This window comes from Rhinolophus sinicus, linkage group LG03, assembly GCF_036562045.2.
Source record: "Rhinolophus sinicus isolate RSC01 linkage group LG03, ASM3656204v1, whole genome shotgun sequence".
NCBI lineage: Eukaryota > Metazoa > Chordata > Mammalia > Chiroptera > Rhinolophidae > Rhinolophus > Rhinolophus sinicus.
Genome location: NC_133753.1, coordinates 29,131,576 through 29,156,244, shown reverse-complemented (window position 1 = coordinate 29,156,244; position 24,669 = coordinate 29,131,576). Strand labels below are relative to the sequence as shown.

The 24,669-nt window shown below is 40.4% G+C and overlaps 2 protein-coding genes across 9 annotated transcripts in view; one reads left to right on the top strand and one right to left on the bottom strand.

The window, feature by feature from the left end:
• The window catches only part of ZFYVE26 (zinc finger FYVE-type containing 26), a 60,792-nt gene extending 42,005 nt beyond the window's left edge, over positions 1-18,787 (bottom strand). For both annotated transcript variants that reach the window (XM_019733560.2, XM_074327310.1), the window contains exons 1-14: positions 18,694-18,787; positions 17,912-18,188; positions 16,089-16,167; positions 12,568-12,657; positions 10,673-11,195; positions 10,136-10,266; positions 9,371-9,535; positions 9,152-9,240; positions 8,050-8,213; positions 5,243-5,446; positions 3,611-4,222; positions 3,282-3,368; positions 1,142-1,210; positions 307-458 (exon numbers count right to left, since the gene is read on the bottom strand). In XM_019733560.2, the coding sequence (XP_019589119.2) occupies positions 307-458; positions 1,142-1,210; positions 3,282-3,368; positions 3,611-4,222; positions 5,243-5,446; positions 8,050-8,213; positions 9,152-9,240; positions 9,371-9,535; positions 10,136-10,266; positions 10,673-11,195; positions 12,568-12,657; positions 16,089-16,167; positions 17,912-18,105 (2,559 nt within the window). In that variant the 5' untranslated portion in view covers positions 18,106-18,188; positions 18,694-18,787. The remainder of the gene's footprint in view (positions 1-306; positions 459-1,141; positions 1,211-3,281; positions 3,369-3,610; positions 4,223-5,242; positions 5,447-8,049; positions 8,214-9,151; positions 9,241-9,370; positions 9,536-10,135; positions 10,267-10,672; positions 11,196-12,567; positions 12,658-16,088; positions 16,168-17,911; positions 18,189-18,693) is intronic.
• Positions 18,788-19,907: 1,120 nt separating this feature from the next.
• RAD51B (RAD51 paralog B) overlaps positions 19,908-24,669 on the top strand; it is a 614,669-nt gene continuing 609,907 nt past the window's right edge. For 5 of the 7 annotated variants that reach the window (XR_012494630.1, XM_074327303.1, XM_074327309.1 and 2 more), the window contains exons 1-3: positions 19,908-20,001; positions 23,025-23,110; positions 24,168-24,281. Coding sequence is in view for 6 of the 7 variants with exons in the window: in XM_074327303.1 (XP_074183404.1) it covers positions 23,027-23,110; positions 24,168-24,281 (198 nt within the window). In the remaining variant the exon portion in view is untranslated. Of the gene's footprint in view, positions 20,002-22,623; positions 22,646-23,024; positions 23,111-24,167; positions 24,282-24,669 lie in introns of those variants that run through there. The other 2 variants (XM_074327304.1, XM_074327305.1) reach the window with 2 other exon arrangements.

Genomic DNA, 24,669 nt, shown 5'->3' with positions numbered 1-24,669 from the left:
TATACTGTTAAATTTAAGCACTAGTAGAGGATTCTTGTATTTCTCACAGCTTGTACAAAATCCTCTTAACACTCTCGTGAGGTAGGACGAGCAGGCATTATATGTAACTCCGATTTTCAAATGAGGATATTGAAGCGTAGGGAGGGTAAGAGTCTTTCTGGTTCCCACTCCTTGCGCTATTCCCTAAACAACGTGAACATTCTAGTTAGGCAGTCCCTATACTTCTTGGATAGTGACTTAGCATTCTTTACTGTGACAAGACGAGGCCTAGGCCTCTAACACCTGCCGCACAAGTCCTCCCCTCACCTGATGGGCTTCTGCAAAGTTCCCTCGGAGGATGCAGGATGCCAGCAGTGACTCAGGTGGGGAGCACATCATAGGGATGAGTGAACTTTGAGTTTGGGGTTGCAACCGGCCATCCAGCTCATTCCTCCCAGACACGGTGTTCAGACTTCCCTCTGTTGGGACACAAGTGTGCGGGCCAAGGAAGCAATAGAAATTGAGGAAAAACTGCTGCTATCACGTCCCACCAAACTCTCGTATCTTCAAGTTCCTTCTCTAAAAGGTGTGTGTAAGTGGGTCTTGATTTGTCCTCAAATGAAGGGCAATCTATGCTATCATCTTTGAATACAAGACTTAAATACCATTCTTAGGTATTCACCTCTCTTTCTCTCTGCTGATGGCTAACTCAATTGATAGCCAAACAACCTTTCCCCGCTGAAATCTGTTTGGCCATCTGCGGAACCAACCTTCTTTTTGTTTTTAATTGATATATAATTGACATGGAAGATTGTATTAGTTTTAGGTATACAACATAATGACTTGTGAAATGATCACCAAAGTTTACTTAACATTCATTGTCACACATAGTTGCCAATTTGTTTTCTTGTGATGAGAACTTTTAAGATCTACTGCCAGCAACTTTCAAATATATAATGTAGTATCGTTAACTACAGGTACCATGCTGTATATTATATCCTCAGGGCTTATCTATCTTATAACTGGAAGTCTGTATCTTCCAGAACCAACCTCCTGAACACAGGCATGAACTGCTTAGTCCAGGTTTTTCCACCATGGTGTTTGGCAACTCCGTATCAGGGCAAAGCTGCTTGAAGTGGGCAATTGCTTGGGCCCCCCATACCTGAAGTACTTGTGCTCAGCTCACTACTTGTACTTTCCAGGGATGGATTGGAGCCTCTGTCCCGGCCATCTACAGGTGTTAGGAAGAAGAGAGAAAATCAACCACCAACTCCTTACAGTGTAGAAAGTGAGAAGTTGGCTTGAAAGCTAAGATCGGGGTAAAGCGAGAGGGTAATGGGTTAATACCTGCTGCTTCTTCTATAGCAAAACACAAGTTCCTACAGACCAAAGGGGAAGGGTGGGCTTCACATGGCCCCAGTGCTCATTTGGGTAGCAGCTTATACCAGTGGTTTCCAACCTGTGGGTCTCAGCCCTAGGAGCTTTCAAGTTACTTCTAGAGGTCAGTGGCCTCCATCTACTCACTAAGCACTGTCAATGTTCTGGGGGAAAAAAGAATCGCAACTATTATGACCAGGAAGTAGTAGGGTACAAAGGAAGGTCACAAAATTTTCTGATAGGAAAACTTGTCCTTATACTTGAAAAGGTAGGGAACCAAAGTATAAGACCCGGTCTGCCAAAGACCACGGTATTTCAAGCTCTGGAGGAAAAGCTTCTTCTCAACAGCTGCTTTCCTGAAGTGCTAGGGCTTGAGAATGGAGGCTCACTAATCTTAGTGTGGTATCAGCCCCATGCAAGGGCGTCTCTTTGGCTTGCTGTTTGGAAAGGAACAGGCAGCTATGGGAAAGAGAAGATGGATTGCGCGTTCTTCAAGGGCTGGATAGGTCAAGTGGATGCAAACTATGCCTTTCGACTCAAACCAATTAATTGATCAGCTTAATGGCCTTAGTAACTCAGGAAAACCTGAGGTTTTCCAGGTTTCTCTCAGGATATCCTTCACTCTACTCAGTATGCTCACTTTTCTCATTGTCAGTTAGCTAGAGCCTACTCATTTTTCTGAGCTCGGGTCAAGAGTCAACTTTTCCATAAAATCTGTTTCCCTGACTTTTGTAGGCTATGCTGATCTCCCTCTCTAGGAGATTTCTTCTGTTTTCTGGCAGTGCAGTTTAAGATTTCATGTTTACTATCTATACAGGTAAATTATAAATTCTTTGATGGCAAGGTCCTGGTTTATGCCTCATTCACCTTTCGAGATGCGTGTACCCATGTGTAGTATTGTTTACCACATAGGAAACTCTTATGAATTCCTTGTTAATTATATAAAAACCAGCACCAAAAACCATAATGAAAATTTGATTATCTAAAAATTTAACACTCCTGTATGATGCTTTTGTATTAAACTCCTTAAGAAAACCCATAATCAAAATCAAAAGACAAAATGGAGAAAAAATTGTTAGCACATAAGACAGAATATTTTCCTGAACGTAAAAAGAGCTTACAATTCAACAAGGAAGATGAACCCAATAGAAAATATGGACCCTAGACATGAATAGGCAGCTCACAGAAAAATATAAATGGCCATAAATATATGAAATGGTATTTAATCTCAAACTAAAAATTAATATCAAAACATGATACACCATTGCTGTATTAATCATATTGGCAAAGATTTAAAAAAATCTACTACTAATATTTGTGCAAATATGCACTCATATGCATTCGGTGGGAATGTAAATTGGTCCATCATTTTTTAGGCAATCTGGTAATTATTTTATATCCATATATCTTTGACCTTGCTATTCTATTGCTACGGTCTTATCCTATACATGTACTCACATAAATATGCAACGTAAGTATGTACAGACATATGTACGAGGGTTTTTATTATAGCCTTGTTTATAATAGTAAAAAAAACTAGAAAAATTGAAACATCCACAAAAGTGTAGATATGACAATAGAACACTAAGCAGCCTTTAAAATAAGTGAAAATAAGTTCCAATATATAGTATGATACATCTGCGTATATAAAGGATATAAATGAAAAGAGAAAGTTGCAGTTCTCAATATATGTAAGTATATATAGTATGATGTATCTCTATATATAAAATGACATATAGGCTTATACTGTATGGAAAATGGAAGGAAGGAAACTACTAGCAAAGGTTACTTGGTGGAATGGGACTAGGATAATCTTAAATCATTTTTATTTGTTTGGACCATCTGCTTTACCTTAAGGAATATAAGACAAGTGGCAATATACCACTTGCCTGGGAATGAGGCATAGGGTGAGCTCTTCAGATTACCTGCCCGGCTCTTCCGCATCCGACGACCCCGGCGGACACTAGGGTGCCGTGTGGCAACAGGCCGGTATCTTCGGGTAGGTTGCTCCTCTGAAACAGCAAACCCAATGGGTCACAGGGGAAAGTGATCAATTTTTATTTGACCCACCTCCTGAGGTAACAGGTAGAGGAAGATTTGGGCTGGGCTCTGAGACATGGTTCTGACACTAATTGCTATGGTGATATAACAAGTTATGGTGTGATTCCCATGCATTCCTTGCTCTCTCCCACATTCCTGGGATTTTTCACCCTCCTCATTTCCTGGACCCACTGGTTCTGCCATCTGCTCTCACCTGAGCCCTGGTTGCTTGTTACCACCTTGTATCTCCACTGGGCCTCAGAGAGAACTTTGGAAAACTGGTGCAGGCGGCTCTGCAGTCCATCTCTGCTTCCTGCGCAGCTCTGGCCTTCCAGCAGCTTTGGCTCCTCAGCAGGTGTGCGGCTGCTGAGCTCATCCAGCTGCTCCTGGAGAAGCCTGAGGAAGGCCCCTATTGCAAATTCATCAGCCAGGAACCCACTGATACCACTAGTAAAGTGCTTTAGGTCCAAATAGCTGTGCCCGTGAGGCCCTGGGGAACTGTCTTTTGGCTCTGTCTTCAGACAGGTTGGAATTGTATAAGCAAAGCTCCTGGGGACTCCTAGGGAACCCCGTTCTGACTTCCTCTCAGGCTGTGCTATGTGCTGAGGGCTCCCCGATGGGGATCTCAAACCCAGCAGGCCCTTTCCCTCAACGTCATCCTCCTCAGCATAGTCCTCGGGCAGGTGAGGCTCTGGATGAAGGTCGGCAGAGGTGATGAGGAGCAATGAGAAGATGTTTTCTAGAAGTTCCAGGCACAAAGAGTCAGGTACACTGCACAGATACTGCTGACACCTGGCCAGGTACGTTGAGAAGAGTTTTGAAGCACCTAAAGAAGCATGTATAAGAGACCAGAGAAAGAGAAGAGAGAAAATGCAAACATTAGAGATACTACTTGCCAGACTGAAATTTTCTCACAACTTCAATTATTTTTTAATGACTAAGGGAATTGTAGTTACAGTCAGAATAATAAAAGACTCTCCAGCCATGTCTTTTCATGATTTACAGAAGGATTTGGTTACCTTAATTAAAAGTATAGCTCACTGAACACTCATTATTTTGTTCTGCTTTTTAAATATTATATTACTCTTCATCTCTGACAAGCACTCCACATTTCTGTTCCTGAAGTGAAGGCAGCATGCAGACTTCTTATTCCTCAATTCTGTTTTTACTCATTGTTACACTAAAGGCGATCACGGACTACGTAGATCTCTTAAGGATTACTGCTGAAAATGACATGCTCAGAGGTAAAGGTCTGTTCCAAAGCTACAAGGGAGAGATAACTGACCAGCAGTCACACAAGGCAAGTTAAGAAATTATAAGCTATTACGAAAAATGAGAGAGGATAGGGCATAGGTTCATTTACACTGTAGGCTGTGACCCATGACATTGACTTAGAGGCTACATTTAAAAAAATAAAATACAACAGAAAAGTAATCAAGAGTATGCTCTGTTTGGAAGGGTAAGTATTGTTTCTTAAACCTTATTTCAGTTTATATATCACTTACATACACATATACACATACATATGTAAATACACAAATTATATACCTAGGTACAAGCTGGAGTGTGATGTGAAATGCTATTTTTACTGCGAATTGTAGTTTTAAATAAGTATTTGGAAAACATTGCACTAGGTGATCAGACTCCATTAGAACTTACACAAATCACCTACTTTCTCCACATCCCTTTGATTCACAGAGGTTGATAAATGGATAAAATTATTCCTGCACATAATAAAACCGAGGGCCACGTCCCCAGTTCTGGTGGAAAAGGGTTTCCACACAACGAGCTCTCTGGAACCGGTCATGACCAGCTTATGTCAGAGAAGGGGGGGTGGGCACTGCACCTGAAGAGGAGATAGAATCATTCACTGGTTCCACAACCGATGCCGGGTCCTCAGCGGGACTGTCTTTGCATTCCTGGCACTGGGTGTGCTGGTGTGAGTTCACACAGAGGGCATAGATGGCATACTTCATGGCACAGAAGCTCTGGTAGAGTGCCAGGTTCTGACACTGGCTCAGGTGCTCAGGGACCAAGGCATCAGCTGAATCTGCATTATAGAAACAGGCAGAACTTCAGAGTTGGTTCTTTCAGGTATGGGCTGCAAGTATGGCTGAAGCAAAGAGGTGCTGCATTTCCAGGTCCCCTATGTGTTCTTACCCGCTCTCCTTTCTGTTAGTTTGAGCTGTGTCCCTTCCTGGCCCTTTCCTCTACGCAACATCAATTTTCAGTCCCTTCTATTTCTTCTTTCCCACCAACATCCCTTCTACATGTCTGGTCAACATAGCCCTCATGGCTACTTAACAAGTCTTTTCCTTACATTTCTTAAAATCTTGTTTTTCCTTTTTAGAAAAATTAAAACTTTAAGTAAATGTTTAGTCTCCCTAGTTGCCACATTATCTAAGAGGCAGGCTTAAAATGTGTTTAGATTGAGTAACGAGAACAACGGCAACAAAAAAAATTTTTTTGAAAAACATTTGATATTTTTAAGAAAGCACTGAAGCAGATATCTTGGGTAAAAAACACAAACTGTTGAAATTCCTTGTGCTTGTTTAATAATTTATAATTTCTCATTTAAAAAAATTTTGAACTTCAGGAGGAAGAGAGGGCACCATAATATTTATAGGGTTTCTAAACATTTTAATTTGGCTTTAATTCTTTTCATAGCAAAAGTACAACCTGCTCAAAGAAAAAGCATTAAATGTAGCAAAGCAAAAAAGAAGAAAAAAGTCACCCATGATCCTATCAGCTAAAAACAACCATTGTTAACATTCTGGTTTACCTGTTTTGATAGGGTTGTGTATATGTATATATCTGTATGTCTAAGTTGAGTGTAATGACATTTTCTTTACTATTTTCCTACTTTTTAAAAATCCATTATAGTATAAGCATTTGATTATGCTTCTTCATAAACTAAATTTCTGATGGCTGCATATAGTTCTCCTGACTGAATCCCTCACCTACCCAGATTCCTCTAGGGCAGCACACTGCAGTAGTTAGGGATGCCTGGCTACTATGATGTTGCAATAAACCTCTTTACGTACAGGCTTCCTAGTGATCACTTCTTCTAGAAAGTTCAGCTTTGCCAAGCTCAAGGTAAGAAGGAGAACGAGATCAATATTGTTCTACGCCCCTTGCCTCTTCATGGCATTACTGCCCAGGTCGAGGACTTGCAAGAACTTGTACAACTCTGAAAATAAGTGGCTCCTTAAATTTTGTACGTCAGATGCGTCTCTTGACTCACCCTCATCCCAACCCTGTTATTCCTCTGCTGCCTTTTCCAAGTTCAAGTTCTAAGTGTGTCCCGGTGGGTCACCAGGGATCAGATTTAAAATACTTCATTGGAAGCCTTTTGTACTTGTATGTAGAAAACAGAGCGTTCTAGTTCTCTTACAAAACCTGCCAAACAAGTTGCCTACCTTTCCAGAAAAATATTTAGAATGTACCGTGTTTCCCTGAAAATAAGACGTAGCTGGACCATCAGTTCTAATATGTCTTTTGGAGCAAAAATTAATATAAAACCCGGTCTTATTTTAACATAATATAAGACCGGATCTTATATAACATAATATACTATACTATACTATACTATACTATACTATACTATACTATACTATAATATAATATCAGACTGGGTCTTATACTAATTTTTGCTCTAAAAGACACATCAGAGCTGATGGTCCAGATACGTCTTATTTTCGGGGAAACACGGTAGTAACACATTTCCAGTTAGTGGTATGTCCTTTTTCAAAGTAAATTAAGGCAATATCTAGGCTGAGCAACATCTACTGCTATAACAGGACATTTGTTTTTCTCAAAGCTAAGTGTCCCGGGCCTGGGTGGCAGGTTGTGACTACACCATGATACGATTTTTGAGACGGGACTTGAATATTAAGCAAAGATCTAAGATTAAAACAAGATTTTGCTATTGTTTCAGGCAAGTCTTTCTTCTATACCTCTTTATCTGTGCAAAAGAGTATACAGAAGATATGGGAGAGAAGGAAGGCACAAAATGTGCTATGAGAAAGCTTATGAAGAATGGAGAGACTCATCAAAAATTTGCATAAATATTGCCAACGACAATGCTGTGAACTCGGGGGGCAGTTCCTAATGATTTCATTGGGGTGAGGGTATGCTAATGGTTTATGAGAAGGTTCCACAAGGACAAAGGTTCCTATGGGACTGTTTTTTTTGTTGTTGTTGTTTTTTCATTTAATTTTTTTATCGGGGAACACTGTGTTTTTCCACGGCCCATCAGCTCCAAGTCATCCTTCAATCTAGTTGTGGAGGGCGCAGCTCAGCTCCAACTCCAGTCGTTGTTTTCAATCTTAGTTGCAGGGGGCACAGCCCACCATCCCATGAGGGAATTGAATGGGCAACCTTGTTGTCGAGAGCTTGCGCTCTAACCAACAGAGCCATTTGGCCGTCCCCCCATGGGACTGTTTTGATAGGATTTCCTACCGTTCACCAAGAAAGAGGAGGCATGTTTCTATATCCCATGATCTCACTGGGGCAAACAGCACTCATTTAGAGGGCACCTGCTAGACCACCCATTTTGACAGAATTCATCTCGATAAATCCTGTGCTGAAAGAAACTTGGGTGAGATTGTCCTAGGAAGAAACCTTGCCCAAGTCACTCCATCACCAACTCACCATGCTCTTGCTTGAGGTCCTTGGCTGGCACCTTCTGTAAGAGCTTGAGAACATCTTCCTCCCTGAGGGCTGGAAGGTTTGTAAGGTGATGGAGAGAGTAGAGCACTGAGTGGCTGTCTCCACCATGTAAATGACACAAGAGATCTCTCTTTGGTATGGGGTTGCTGAAAGGGAAAAGGTGGGAGGATGGAAGGAGAGGCAGTTTACACAATTGCACTGAGAAACACCAATCGCGATTCCCTCTTTCTCTTTCTCTCTGGCCCATGATACCACAGGTTTCACTTCTCCTAACTAAGTTTTGGTTGGTCGGGAATAGAGTAGAGCATTTATTTACCCTCAAGGAAATAAATCCATCAAGTCAGCTCTACTTAGAAAGGGCCTTTTTCGTCTTTAGGGTCTAGAAAGGGCCTGCAGATGAAGCTTCCCAATTTCTGTCCTTTTCCCAGCTAAGAAGTGACACAAGCTTCTCTGCTTTACTTTGAGCAAGGGCTCAAAATAAACTACTTCCCACTCTGCCTACTCTAGTTCAGGAAGGGCTGGTGAAGTGAGTGAAGAACAAAACAGGAACCGAGAAGTAGGGAAGACCTAAGGTTAAGTTATCAGGGAAACATGGCTCACACAGTTAGTGGGCAGTTGTTGAAGAAAAGTGTGATCTAGGATAACACGTGGCTAAAAATGTGGACTAAAGTGACATGTGTCACTTTGGGCATGTGCCGTAACACCTCTGGGCTTCAGTTGCCCCATCTTTAAAATGAAGATAATACGGGTATCTACCTCACAGGATTATTGTGAGGCTTAAGAGAAATCATTCACGTAAAGGGCTTGGAGCTATGCCTGGCATATTAAGTGCTCAGGAAATGTGAGCTATTGTTCTTTTTACCATTGTCATCCTAAAATTATAGTCATAACCTTATGGCTATGGTGAAGATAATTATTACTCATGCTTCTTTCCTTGTTTAATAGTTGGAATGATTATTAGTTGCTGGTCAACTCCATCAACTCAAAACCTTTATGTGGAAGATTTCTTCTAGCGGTCACATACACAGAGCACAGCGATAAGTCTGCCCAGTGGTGGGAAGGGGCTGGCTGCACAGCGCTGTACCTGCTCTGCTGTACACACCACTCCAGGACCTCCAGGTGAGCCCACAGCCCATCACAGGCGTCCCTGAGGAGCTGGTCACAGCCTTGGTCCTGTGTTGGTATAGAAGAAAGAGATGCTGACTCAGGCACCTGACCGCCTTCAGGACCCTGCATTCCGCCTCCCCCCAGAGCCCCACAGCACTCACTTCTGGAGCAGCCTGGGCTGCAGAATGAGAGTTACCTGTCTCCTGTGGAGTGCCTGGAGCAGACTCTTGGCGGATCCTAGGCTCTGGCAGTGTGTCCAGCCCAGGAGCACAAGCAGTCGACTGAGAGGCCGGAATTCTCCATCTAGTAAGCAGCCCAGCCTCGGGAAGTCTTCCTCTTTCAACAGCGTTAGTGCTGTCACCTGTAAGTCAAAGGAAGCTGCTATCGGCAGTTATGTGCACTTGCTGTTCCTTGGGGTAAGAAGCTTTTCAGTAGAGCAGAGAGATTTCTAACAATGACAGAAGTGGCCAGCTGAGCAAAAAATGTTCACTAAACAATAAGCTCTTTGAAGGCAGGAATGGCCTTTTGCTGTAACCCATGCTCCTAGCACAGTACATGGCCCATAGGATTAGGTTCATAAATATCTGTTGAATTAAACTGAAGCTCAGTTGCAATCTGGAAGAAGGTTAGAGTAATTAAATTTCCCTGTCAGATAGGCAACATATTGCTGCCACCGTCCTTTCTTTCTCACACCCTTCAGAAAGCTTACATGTACCTAACATTTTAGTTCCTACCAAAGGACTGACATAAAATGACTGCAGTTCTAATTACGAATGATAGTGGTTCTCAAAGCGTTCTTTCCCCTGGGACTAGGGGATGGACAGAACCAAATGACTCACCAATAATTAGATGGTTTTGTACTGGATAAATGAGTGGGAGAAAAATGAGGAATGAAAAAGTCTCTAGTACCCAGAGAGTCCCTGGGTACTTCTGTGATAAAGAATAATTACGTTTGACCTACCAGAATCTGCTCGAGGAAGTGCTTGCTGTTGTTCACACAGTAGAAATAGGCTAATTTCCAAGCCTGGGCGGGGTCAGGATTGGAGAACAAGGCCAGCATTGCCCGCTCAGGGTCTAGATGATCTGGTGAGACTGAAAATCAAACCAGACAGGGTCACTGGGGAGCTGGAGCTCTTCTTTCCTAAGTGAAAGCCCTAAGTGAAAGTTGATTTGAAAAAATCAACTGATGCGAGAGTTCAAGTTCACTCTTTTAAAAACTTAAACCAGGCATTCTATACTTCTATAGTATTAAAGACTCTACTTCTCTCAGTGGCTTCTGAAAAGCTCTTTATGCTATTGTTATTACTTTACTTTTCTTCCCCAGCACTCCAATTTAGACTAAATCTGTGCTTTTACAAAAGCATATCTCATTGTCTGATGCTTAGCCTCCCCCATTAGACTTTCTGAGCAAATGGAAGCACCAGCCTCGAGGAACTCCCTGAAGGTCGGGCAGAGTGGGATTACCAATACACCAGGAGAAGCAGCAAAGGAATCACACCTTTTCTCGAGGATATGGCCTTTGGTGGCTTTTCTGTGGCCTTCTCTGCATAGGTATGGCCATACAGGGATACCAGGCCCCGTCCAGCCTTGTGCAGCAGGCAGCTGAGCAGCCGTTCCTCCCGCAGGGGACTCCCCTCAGTCCTGCAGGCCTCCAGTAGTTCTTCACATAGGAGACGCAGCTCAACCCCCAGTGGCTCTGCAGGGCAACGCAGAATCTGCAGGGTTCTGTAAATGGCATCTACATCCCCAGGGGACCCAGCGCCAGGGCCCGGCAAAGTTCGCAGTGCCTTTCGAACGAGGTCCACCAGTGCCTTTTGCAGAGGCCAGCCACAGAGGCTGCTGCCGTCGTCCTCCCTGAGCAGGAGCTCCAGCAGGGCCTGCACTGGCTGGGGCGCCTGCCTCAGATGATCCCAGAGCACAGAGACAGCTTCTGAGCTGAGCTGGAGGGCCCAGCTTTCCTGCCTCTGCTTTTCAGGAAGCACAGGGTCTACTGTGTCTTGTGATAAAGCCTCGTAGAGCTCCTAAATAGAGGATGAAGAGAGGGATGTATGGTGAGTGTGTCTAGAATGTTATCACCTGTATGCCTTGTGTTTTCCTCTTTTCAGTGTGTGTGTGTGTGTGTGTGTGTGTGTGTGTGTGCGCGCGCGCGTGTGTGTAATAGCAGTAGCAGCAAACACCTCTTTAGTAGTTACTACATGCCAGGCGCTTTACACAGAAAAATCAACTTATAACAACCTTACAACAACCTTAAGAGGAATATACTACTATTATCCTCATTTTACAAATAAGGACATTGAGGCAAAGAGATTAATTCAATTGCCCAAGGCCTTCATTTTCAAGCTTGTTCCCCCTTATTGCCTCCAAAATGTGTTCTGTCGATTTAAATCAGGGACTGCAAACTCATAGAAGCAGGTAACAAATGGGCATAAGACATTATGTCCAACTCAAGGCATTTAAATTCATTTTTGAAAACAAATTACATACCCGCTTTGAACCCTTGATCTAAATCCTAGCCATGCTTTAAGGTGTAGCCCATTCCGTATCCCTTTACAGAATCTTCCCCAATACCTCCAACCCACACAACTCCCCCTCTTTACTGGGCTTTCAATGTACTGAAAATTAGTACTATATGGTTTAATATAGAATTGTCTCATGTGTATTAGTCTTTCCTCTCCAACCAGGCTGAGCCCTAAAAGGCAAGAATCGCTATACCTTATAATTTGTATGTAGGGTGGGGGCAGAGAGAGAAAAGGGGGTGCTTTAGCACCATGCCCGTGGATAATGCTCAGGAATGCTTCTTCATTTGCTTCCAAGATGGTCACCGGATCACGAGTCTTTGACCTAACATAAGTGACAGTCCGTACCTTAAATCCTGTTGCTAATATGTCTTCAATTAGGCAGGGTGATGAAGTAAGTACTGAGCCTCAGAGCATACCTCAGGCACTTAAGTATAGATATAGCTAAGACTTAGTTTGAATCTGGCCCCAAATGTGTTGTGAGGATTAACTATAACACATTCAGTGCACCTGTTATAGAAGAGGTATTCAACAAATACTAGTTCCTTTCTCCCTTCATATTCCCTACCATATAATGGTGAAAAAGTCAAACACCTAGTGTAAATCCAAGTTATGTACTCCTTTTACATGAAATGAAAAAAGTCTTTAATCTCCAGCTATACTTAGTCCTTCCAGACAAGCCACCTCTAAGAATTCTAAAATCAGGTAAGTTTATCCTAATTCTAACTTCCCCTCTGAGGCGCCTCTATCTAGCCTGGTTTTGCCTGAGAACAGACTATAGCTAACCTCCTGGGGACCTGCCTCTGCTGGATCCCTGGGAGCTGAACTGGCTGCGTGACTATGACCCTGGGCAGATGGTTCCAGAACCCTCTCTCACCTTGAGGATGTCCTCTGGAATGTCACCTTGGAGGTCTTCTGACAATAAAAGAAACTCAAGTTTTCTCCGGAAAACAGCTGGGAGTAACTTCTAAAAGAATCATATGAATGAAGGATAGCGATTAGGCATATGTTTTTAGTTAAGAAATTGTAAGTAAATATTTTTCTTCAGTTACTCTTATTTCTGCTGTTAAAGTACTTTTAACCTACATATATTAAATTCCTAGATACGTTTTGAGATACTTTTCTTCATAAACAAAAATAGCTAAGCTTGGATGCATACTCCTCTTAAATACTAACACTTACGTCGCACACTCTAACTCCAAAGTTTGCTCATTTCCTGTGACTTTTTGAAGTCTTTCTCCAAGAACCTCCCTTACAGTGTCCAAAACACCCAATCATGACTAAGCCTGGGAGGGTGTGGTCCACATGGTCCTTTTGTGGTCCAAATCCCTGATTTTGGTATTCATTATAAGTTTGAAAACAAAAGTAAAGGGGAAGGATCTAATGTTTACCAAACACTTATTATGTGCCAGGTACTGTGTACTATATCTTCACGTATTTTTAAAAATCTCATTTAATCTCTAAACAACCCTGTGGCATAAGTATATATTTTAGAAAATAATCTTTGCTAAAGATGAAATGGTTAGGAAGAATTTTCTAATTATTTTAAGCATGAAAAGGAAAAAGGGATCCCAATGTTTGTTAATGAGATGTGCCACCAGAGAAGACTAAAGTATAAAAGAAGAGAAAGCCTCTGACTTTTCCTGTACCGGCTTGTTTCACGGTAACTTCCCTTTACCTTGTTCTTAAAACTAAAACTGTAGTCTGGGACTAATCTTGGCAAACACCGCTTTAAATTAGAGACACTTGTATATCATGCTGCTGGTTAAAGATTCCAGAAGCTGGGTTTTACTGAAAGGTGCCCTAACTCAAGGCAAGGAGCACTGCAGGATTGTGTTTGCGGGAGAGGAATGGACAGCGCAAGATCACGTGCCATTCACCACATCAGAGGCTCACATAATCTAGCTTGCGCTTGGTCGGAAGACATAGTTGTTCTCACCACACCCTTCCCTCACACACCTATACCATCTGAATACTTGTATAATGCTAGTGATTGGAAGTTGGTGGAGAAAATTCATGCTGGGAAGCTGAAGATTAGTGTTTCTATTGAGGACTAAGAGAAAGGAATAGGTGAGATGTCTAGACAGCAGGTCCTTAATAAAAGAACAAAGTCTGGTTAAGATTTTAGAACTTTATTTAGAATCCTAAAGAGTGATTGGTTTATATTTATTTTACTGGTGAAATTACATTATGCATGTGCAGGGTCATAAATGACTAAATGACTAAAACAGGCAAGTACAACTCTTAGTCTGTCCTAAACACAAATTTTCTTACTATAAAACCAAGACATGTTCAATGTAGAAAAATGAGAATATACAAATAGGCGAATGAACACACACAGACACAGACACACACACAGACACCCCCCCCCCCCAAATCTTTTCACTGAAAGAGAACCACTATTAATACTGTGGTCTAAGGGCATTCAGACGATTGTCTACATATGCATTTATGCATGCATACCAAATGTAATGTTTTATGACTTTTCTTTTTCACAAAGCAGAGTATGAACATTTTTCCATGTCACTGAAAATTCATTTACCACGTAATTTGAATAATGGCATGGTATTTTACAAATTGATGAGCCAGTCTTGTATTGTGAACATAGGAGTAGTTTCCCGCTTTTTCCTCTATTAGAAGCGGCATGGCTGTGAACATCTCTGCAGTTAAATCTCTGTACCCATGCTTACACATGCAGACATAGATCACTACAAGATAAGAAGGCAGAAGGCAAAAGTGGGTGAAGAAAAGGGAAAATGGAATCACTATTTCAACTAATAATTAAAAAGGAAGCTTTTGGCCGAAGGTGGGAGACTGGAAAAGGACAGGCAGCCAGCAAGTCCCTAGAAGATGAAGGCCACTCCATGAGTAGAGCTACTCTAAGAACTCTCTTGAAATCGTACTCCTTATATAAACTTTTAAAATTCTCTGAGGTCCTCGTTTAAAGTTTAAAACATCCTCACATCTGTTTAAATAACTGAGGCATTGGAGCCTTGAGAACCACATGATCTTAGATGTTGGCACAAACAAGAACAACTCTTAGTCTGGGCTAAGGAGCAGGGAAGTCACATCCACTGCCTGATCTGGTTGAGCAACTGGCCACAAAATAAGCAACCAATCAGCCATAAAGTCAGCAAATACCCTTTAGTGAGGGGAAAGTTCATCTGGTTTGACAAATTCCATGTTTGTACTGGAAATATCCTTAGTCAGTAACAATAAAACACTTTTTCTTTTTCTCTTTTAAGATACTATCGAATATTTTAGCTTAAGTTTTTCTCTTAGATCTGAAACTATAGCCAACTTTTAATTATCCTGGCGTTGATTATTTTTCAATTTTGCTCCTCTTTCTTCTCTTTTCTCTTAGTCTTTTCGTCATTTCCTTTTGCTAGACAAGTGGCTAAAGCCTGGATTACTAGATTAGTAATTTCTGTCACTTTTTGACAGCTCTGTGGAGAAGGGTAAGTGTCAGGCACACCTGGAACTAAAGACAAAATTAATTCTGATGACTGAGGGGAGTAAAGAAGAAAATTAGGCTACATTATAGACACTTACAAAATAGAATTTATGGTTTCTTACTTTTAAGCCCTTGAAAGCTAAAACTAACATTGAGGTAGAAAAACCAGGGGTCTGGAAACTCGAAATCAGACCTTGGTTCCAGCCATAGTTCTGCCAACTAACTTTATGGTGTGACCTTGGGCCAGTCATTTCTCTTCTGAGTCAGGGGTTCCTCACTTAAATCGTAAAGTGTGAGGTTTAATACAAAATTGCCTCAGAGAAAGACTTTTAATGGATATCAATTTCTGATAATTATCACATCATTCTAAAGAGGCTTTTAATTGCAATTTTACTTTAAAAAGAAAAGCACTTCCTTACAAGTTTTCTTTCAGTATTACTTTGCTCACTTTTTTCATATTTGGTAAATTTTAGTTCAGTTCAGGTGAGTTATTCAATTATTAATCAATAAGGTTTAACTGTATAAGATTTCACTGCACTGGATTAGTTAAAATAAGATTTTTGGAAGAACCACCAGGTTTCAGCTCCACCCATTCTCCGTGACTTAAGTAATATGAGGTTCATACTTCATTTACTATCTTGTAACTTTCACCAATTTCTGTAAAATTCTGTTCAGGCACAAATCTCATAGTGGTGTTTAACAAAATGGCATCACCTCAAACGGTATTACATGCCAATGTATGTTAGTGAATTAATGAGTATATTTTATTTAGGTTAAGGAGACAGCAATAAAAATTTAAGCCATTCTCATTGTCAATAGGGAGAGAGGAGTATAACAAACCTCATAATAAAGGATGTAACAGACAGAAGGGAATTATCACAATGACTTTCAAGTTCTTCTCAGTCTTAGCCTCAGGAAAACATTTGTAATATAAACCTCTTTACCTTTTCCTGGGCCAACCATTCTTCCAGTACAAGAAGCCAGACCCAGGCTAATCTTTGAGGGTTGATGTCTTGTCCACATCTGAAAAGGGTAAAAAGAAGGAATTTCTAAACAAAGAGTTTCTAAACAAAGTGACCTTTTTTGTGACCCAAGATTTAGACTTCACTGCTCAGTCTATTTTAAACCTGAACAGGCAAGGGTGGTGAAAACACAATGCAATATACAGATGATGTATTATAGAATTGTATACTTAAAACCTGTATAATTTTATTAACCAATGTCACCCCAATAAATTTAATAAAAAAAAAAATACACTTATGTATTTTATAGAAACCCATTAAAAAAAAAATCCTGAACAGGCAAGATGTTCTAATAAGAAATTTTCAAATGTATATGTCAGATCAATAAAACTAGGACCAGAATAAAGCTAGGAGTTTTCATAAAAACAGCCTTCATCTTATCTCCACCTCTTTATCTAGTCTTTATTATTTTTAAACAAAGTAGTATTACATAGAAAACCATAAAAGCAAAGCTATCTAAAGTATATTCTTGAAAATAGAAACTGAATCAAGTAGTCTTAAAGAAAAAAAGGAACTTGATAAATTATTTTTAACTCTAATGCTAAAAAGAGGGTTGTAGGAAATTATAAGACTTTCTTTGAAGTTAGTAGTTTAAATTAGACAGTAGCAGGCTAGAACCCAAATTTAAGGGAAAAAAAATGAAGGAAGAAAAGAATCACTTAAGTCCCCACTCTATACATGCTAATACTTAAACAGTATAACATAACTGCCAAAGTAAGGAAAAATGAGGGACAGACTGAACAGTACATTTAACTCCTATACTACTAGTTGTTATTAACACTGCCAGGAATACTTTATTAAAAATTTAGAGAACAGTGGTTGACAGCGGGCAGGGAGGCATCTAAATACAAAAAGGTATTCCCAGGAAGTGAGGGAATTTTTTTGTGGTTATGAAACAGTTGTGTATCTTGATTAGTGGTAGTTACAGGAATTTATACATAGATAAAATTGCACAGAACTACACACATAAAAATGAATGCAGATTTAAAAAATGGTGAAAACTGAACAGTCTGTAGTCTAGTTAACAGTAATGTATCAATGTCAATTTCCTGGTTTTGCTATTGCACTATAGCTATATGAGATGTCACAATTGGGAGAAGCTGGGTAAAAGGTACTCTTTGTATTATTTTTGTACTTCTTGTGAGTCTATAATTATTTCAAAATAAAAAGCTTTAAGTGAATTTACTTCTAGTCCTTTGTTGAAGCTACAACAATATCTTCTATTTCATAAGCAAGTGGAGAACAGGGTTTGCTTTTTTTTTAAATTAAAGTTTATTGGGGTGACAATTGTTAGTAAAATTACATAGATTTCAGGTGTACAATTCTGTAATACATTATCTGTATCTCACATTGTGTGTTCACCACTCAGAGTCAGTTCTCTTTCCATCACCATATATTAGACCCCATATACCCTCTTTTAGAGCCCCCTAGGGTTTGCTTTTTTTGGAGGGAAAGAAAATGATTTTCAATGCAGTTCCACCATCTACTTTAATGGTAATAAACAAGCAATTGTGGTTTCAGTCACAATTTGTTATCCAGGCTTAACTGCAGATGATTAATTCAAAGCCAATACTAATTAAGTAATAGGCATGTATTATGGAGGTGAAATTTCAGAGCATGTGAAATACATTCTGCCTCTGCTAATTCTTCAGGGGATAGCTGAGTGAAGCACATTGACCAGAGCTCAAATATTGAACCTAGTGTCTCAGCCCTGTGACTCTCTGGCAGGAAGAGAAATCCCTTACCTCAGCTGATTTGGACACACCACCAGCGCCTGAAGTATATTTTCCACCTTCTTTGGGATATCCCCTTGTGCCTCGTGTAGCTGAGGTACACATGCCTGTGCCAGCTCCCATTCTCCCCTCCGAAGGCACTCACAGAAAAATCCAAAAAGCTCCTTCTGGGAAGCAGTTTCCTCTTCTCCAAACGGATGGTGCATTTTCCCAGCACAGAGTGCAGGGAGATAGAAAGAGATGAATTACGCAGAACACATTTTCAATTTTCTCATTCGTGGAGCACCTCCTATAAAAGGTATATACCAGAGTAAGAAGAAACGAAAGGGGCTGTGTTTAGAGAAACTAGCACCTACCGGTACTAGCCCGATTGGGAAAGGCGGGACTTACTTTCATAATTATGGTTGTCAAGACTGATATGACATGTCAGTATCTTCTTTTTTGAAAAGTTCCACCTTTCCCCAAGGGGTGGATCCCATCTCTCTATGCGTATCCAATATTCATTTAATATTAATTGTCATATTAGCCCGGGCCGCAGACCCGTAACTCCACTTTCGTATTCCCTCCTGAACTTTATACCCAGTCCGACTCTAAATCCCCAGGTGGTTGTCTCCTTAAGAATGAGAAATTCAGCAGGGACCTCCCTAGTTTGAGCCTTCCTTTAAGGCACAGGATTGAAGATCCGGAGATGAATCTGTGTCAGAACTGGCGGGCGATGGGGATTGGGGCACAGGGATGCTCCCTACAGGGGTCGTAGAGAGCGCCCCGTCCTCTCTGCAGTGCCTTACACTCACCTGCTCCCGGGGCCCAAAGCAATAGCGTTTCCAGCGCAGCCATGTTTGAGCCGAGTCAGGTGACAGATCCCAATCGCATGGTTGCAGGGGCGGGAGGCCGGAGATGCTGACGATTGACAGCGGCCACTCCTATTGGTCAATGGAGGAAAGATGCAAATAAAGCGCCATATTTGTTTGGGTCACGTGACGCCACCTCCCCAGTCTAAAGGAAGCAAGAAGGCGCGGAAAGAGTAAATCTGCTATCTGGCTAAGGCCCATCCTTCTCAGTTATGACAACTCTTCTCCACATCTTCCGTTCTGTGTTCGGCGGAGCAGATGGCAGAATAACTGTGTTCCTTGACCCTTTCCCCTCCCCCCCCCTCTTTTCTCTCTAGCGTTTGAAGTCAGCATTTACTGAGCGCCCGCCAGTGATAGTGCTTTGCTAGGCCTTGGGGATACCAGAGCAAGACCTGAATCCTCCTTCATTATAATTCTGTCCACTTCGGCCCTTTTATAATCCCCGAACCCTACCTTCTGAATTCCTATTTTCTTCTGTTGAACTCCATTCATTTATTTGCACATTTACCCAAAACCGATAGTTCAGTGGTGTGCTAGGCTTTAGAAGCTGAATAAGATGTGGTCCCTGTCCTTAAGGAGCTCACAGTTTATTGAGGATGCAGGTCAATAATTAGGATACAGTGAGCTCGATTATAAATTAGAGTTATGCACTGGGAAGATGAGAACAAAGAATGAGCAAAAGCTTTTCGCAAATACAATAATCTGAAACAGTCTTAACGGTTTGAGCAATTTTATTCAGCGTTTCCCAAACTATTTCACCAAAGGGTGGTGAAAAAAAAAAAAAAAGCCAAAACAGCCCAAAAGCTCTCTTCCAAATCCTCTTTTATGGTAGGTGGATTCTCTTCTATTTCCAGAAAACATACATCTCTGGTCCATTAAGCAATGTTTAAATGTGGTGACAAAAGAAAGAAAAAATTACAAGCAAGATCTCCTGGCTTCATACACTCCTTGCTGATGTTCCTCCACCAGATTTTGATAATTATTAGATTGAGAAACTGGACTTTTTAGTTTGATTATTATAATATTATAGAGCGTAAACTACAATTCCCAGCAAGCAGCGAAGCCGACCTGGGCCTCTGCCCACTTCTGATTGGATATTTTCCAGGACGAAGAGCCAACCAGCGTTTCGCTTATTGCTTGGTGGAGCTTTCCGCGGGGAACTGTGTGAGGGGTGGGGGAAACTTTGAAAGTTGGATGCTGCAGATCCGGTACCGGGAAGTTTCATCTTGGGGGCAATTGTGGGGACGTGGGGTGCGCTCATTATTTTCTGCTTCCTCTCTGGGCTCGTGGTATTGATATTGGGGAAGCGGAGAGTCCTTGGGTGCAGGGCACGCCCCCGTAAGCCGATAGGGATCTTACCAAGAACCCTGCAGCGGATCTGGGGCTTCGTGACTTTTTTTTGTGTGGGATTGCACGGAAGCAGCTCCTTGTTAAAAATGCTGTTTTTAAGGGATTCTGGGGTAATGTTTTCGCTTCTTGATGCCCACTTCCCCTCTTGATGCCACTTCGGGCAGTTTGGGGTTTAGGTAGGGGAGCCCACGATTAGGGGAAGTTTAGGGTCTGCCCCCCTTCAGGTGGTGTTGAAGGAGAGGTAGGTGATAGCGAGGAATCAATCTGGAGTCAGATCTCTGATGCGGAACTACGTATGGTGCGGAACTCACCAAATGCTAGCTGTTAGACTTTGCGAAAGTTTTTCCACTCAATGCCTCAGTATCGTTAATCTGTAAAAAGGAGTAAAATATCCGAAGCGCTTGAACAGTGTATGGGACGTAATAAGGGCTCAATAAATATTAGCAGTTATTATTACTTAACGGTTTTCATTTAGCATCTAACTTGATTTTTCTTTTCTTGATGACGAGGACAGGGTTGAATATCTTTCCTCATTCCCCATTCACATGAGCGCGTGCACATAACACAGAGCAGAAACTTATAGTCTGGTGGAAGAATCAAACATGCAAGGCATAATAATACATCAATAAGATTATTGGGTAAATATGTACAAAGTGATGAGAACATTGGAGAAGAGACTGAGTTGGGGGCAGGCATTGTCGAGGAAAGTCAGGGAGGCAGGATGGCGCTTGCATAATCTATTATGCTCATACACTGTTGTGGCTGGAGAGCAGGTCATGTGAGGCAGCAAAGGATGTTTTGCTGAATGAATTGATAATCCTTGTTAACTTTGAGCATTATGTGCCAGGTATTATCCAAGTCCTTTAACCTTCACTACATTCCTACAGGTGTAGATATTTAAATTACCCTTGTTTTACAGATGACAGTGGTAGGTGAAGTAACTTTGCTAGGAAGGTCAGGATCTGAGCCTTGCAATCTGATGTGCAAATGAGAGAGAAATGAGGGACAAATTTATGAAGGGTTTTAATGCAATCCTAAGAGGTGTGGAATTTATCCTATGGTCTAATGGTTCCATGGGCAATTTAAAGGATGAGATTGACAGGATAGGAGCAACTTGTTAGGAAGCTATCTCTGGCAGGATTGTGGCACTGACCTGACTTTTGCAGGTCAGTTTGGGGCTTCTTGTCCATAGCACCTTTAAATACCAACGACAATACTTATTGCATTACTGCAGTTATTTTTGTATATAGCTCTTCATCTTTTACTGTGAGTTGCCAAAGGGGAGGGAATATGCTTAAATTATTCTTGTACCTAGAGCTAAGCAGAGTGTGTGCTTAAAAAGTGAGCAAATAAATGGATTTTTTAAAATAAGGCAGGGAGTAACCAGAAGCTATGCAATAGTCCAGACAAGTGGTGGGAGTGGCCCTAATAAGGGAGAGATAGCAGAGTTGGTCATTGTTAGAGTCCAGGTAGTTTGGGTTTACAGTTCTCCTTTTTGATTGAATTTATCAGTCTAAGTGGTGTCATTGCCTGGAATTACCTGATCTGTAAAGACACATAATGACATACCACATGTCACTTAGTAAACTTTCTATTCAGGAAACAAATCAATAATGACAAATTCCCATTGAGAGAAATGAGAGGGATATAGTCTGTGTTTATGAGAGGTGTGTTTGTGTGTGTGTGTGTGTTTGTGTGTGTGTGTGTGTGTGTGAGAGAGAGAGAGAGATTTAATCTGATGTTCACATAGAGTTAATCTGATACATACACGTATATTTAATCTAATTCAGAGAATTTAGATATTAAATAGAAATTTGGGCCATGGTATTGGAAATAAATGTCTACATTCTCAGTATATATTTTTGTTCCAAAACGTTACTTCTTTTTTGATAATTATATTGCTTTATCCCCTGGAACAATGAAGAGTTCCTGTTTCTACTCTACCCAGAACATATTTTGCCATCTCGGAGATACATGGCCTTTTCTTTGCATGCATTATTAAGGAAGTCACAGTGATTCTATTCTAGCTCTCGGAAGACGATTATTTCAGCCCAATGAGATTCAACTAGAGTGACATTTAATAGTATATGAGAATGAGAGAAGCTAGTATAGTGTGTGGGAGTGGGGCAACTGGTACAATAAACAACAATTCAGCTTGGAAATAACACCTGGAATAATACAATTTGATTTGATTCAGAAGATGTTTTTCTGACTTATAGAAAAGGGGTAAGTTAAATAGATTATGGACTCGTAGTAGAGTGTAGTGGTTAAGAGGCTAGACCTCCGAGTCAGACTTTCTGAGCTCACATTCTGGACCTACCATTTACTTTTTTTGGTAATATTAGGGTAGCTAAGCTTGCCAGGCTTTTGTCTTCTCATATGCAAAAAGGGGGCCAATAACCTTTCTTATAGGGATGTTGAGAAGATTAATAATTTATATAAAGCAACAGTGCGTGATATAGAGTACATGCTAAATAAATTTATTGATACAGTGCAATGAAAGGAAAGACTTTCTAGGAGCGCTGTTTGGAAATCTGCCTTGAAGGTTAGTTACACATCCAAATAAAATTTATAAATGTATTGAAAATCTCAAGATGCTATAAAAATGTGAAGTGGTGTTATATACATATAAGTATCAAAGAATTGTGTGAAATGCACATTCTTATCTTGCCTTGTTTCTCTGTATGCATGTTTGACAAACAGTTGTCTACCCTATTTAGAAAGATTCTACTATTAGATTCCCTATTAGATTCTATAGCCTTCCTTTATTTTATCAGTAATATTTTAAATACATTTCATTTTGCATGAGAAATTCAAAGAATTTTTTATTTTGTGGAGTGTTTTGGATGGTAGCCAGCTATTATAGCTTATGCTATTTTCTGATGTTTTTTTCAAAGTAGTTTTTTTTTTTGCTGCGTCTGTAGGCATGGGTAGCAGAAAACTAAGACGAGTGGGTTTATCACAAGAGTTGTGTGACCGTCTGAACAGACATCAGATTGTTACCTGTCAGGTAAAATTTATTTAATTTTTTCCAATGAAAAACTTTAAGTACAAATTAATTTTAAGTATACCTTAATAACTCTTAAATCTGACATTTGAAAATGTGGGTTTACAGAAAAAAAGGTAAATGATGGTATTTCTACATAGGCTAATTTTAAAAGACAAGCCCCCTGGGTTATACTTCCAAATATTATTTCATTTATTCAAGTTCAATATTTTTGTATTTTGTCGGGGAGGATCCTCATGGCCTAAGGCGAAGTACGCCTGTGCCATTGGGGATTTGACAGAAGTTTTACCTACTTAAAAGAAATTTTGTAGTTACATGAAAACTATGACTCAAATGGTATTCAAAATGGATAATTCCTCTTGAAAGCAAGAGAAATTAATAAGATCATTTATTTTCCTATTGATGGAGAGAGAGAAATGTATAGAGAAGATATTGTATTTTTAAGCACAATAGTGAAGCAAATCTCTTTTGGGTTAAATGAAATATAAGGTTTTAGGTTAGGACTTAATCCTAATAAAACAGACTTTCAGAGCATACTGCAATTTTGAAAACATTGCTTCATGTGTTAAAGGTATCTTTGCTTCCTCTGTTATACATTTAATAACCCTCACTTTCATACTTTGAAATGCTCTTAAAAGTATGAAAAGTAACATTTCATTGCATAGTCAGTTTTATTCCCTCTCAGTGATCAGATACTGCCTCTGAATGATCTCATATAGCTTAGGAGAAACTCATTTCAACCTGACACTTTCTGGGCATCTGTTTGTACCCAAACTCTTTCAGGCACAAGTACAGTGTATATATACACCTGGGTTGTATGCTGCTGCTACCATGTGATGTCACTTGGTATGTCCTCTGGTACATGCCAACTAACTTGGATAACTATAAGATAAGACTACCGTCATATCTTTTAGTTAAGGCGTATTTAGGAGGGAATACCATATGGAACACATAAATCTTTGCTCTGCAATACATTTCACTGTTATCTACACATGGACAATATCAACTGAGATTTTCTTTTTACATACATATTTAAAATATTCTCTTTGTGTCTCTTTAGGACTTCTTATGTCTTTCCCCACTGGAGCTTGTGAAGATGACTGGCCTTAGTTATCAAGGTGTCCATGAACTTCTGTGCACGGTCAGCAGGGCCTGCGCCCCACAGATGCAAACGGTATATTTTTTTTATGATGATTTGATTATGATTTTTATTTTGAAGTGATTATCATATTTATAGTCTTTTTTGGGATGAAGCAAAAGCAAAAATAAATATGAGTACCTCAGAAATATTGACTCTCGCACCAGAGTTAGTCCTCTAATGAGAATATATGTGAAAAATTTATGTAGTTTATAAGCTCATGGGAGATAGTTTCTAATTATAAGAATGAGGAGGCAACAGAAAGTTTTGTTCTGTGTAGCTGATAGTGATATTTCAAAAGGTCACTTTTCTCTTTATTTGGGCGGGATTTGTGGACTTTATGGTTAAATTATAATATGCTTTTAATTTTAGAATTCCCCTGTCTCTGTAATACTAATTTTTATCATCACTTAGTCTACATCAT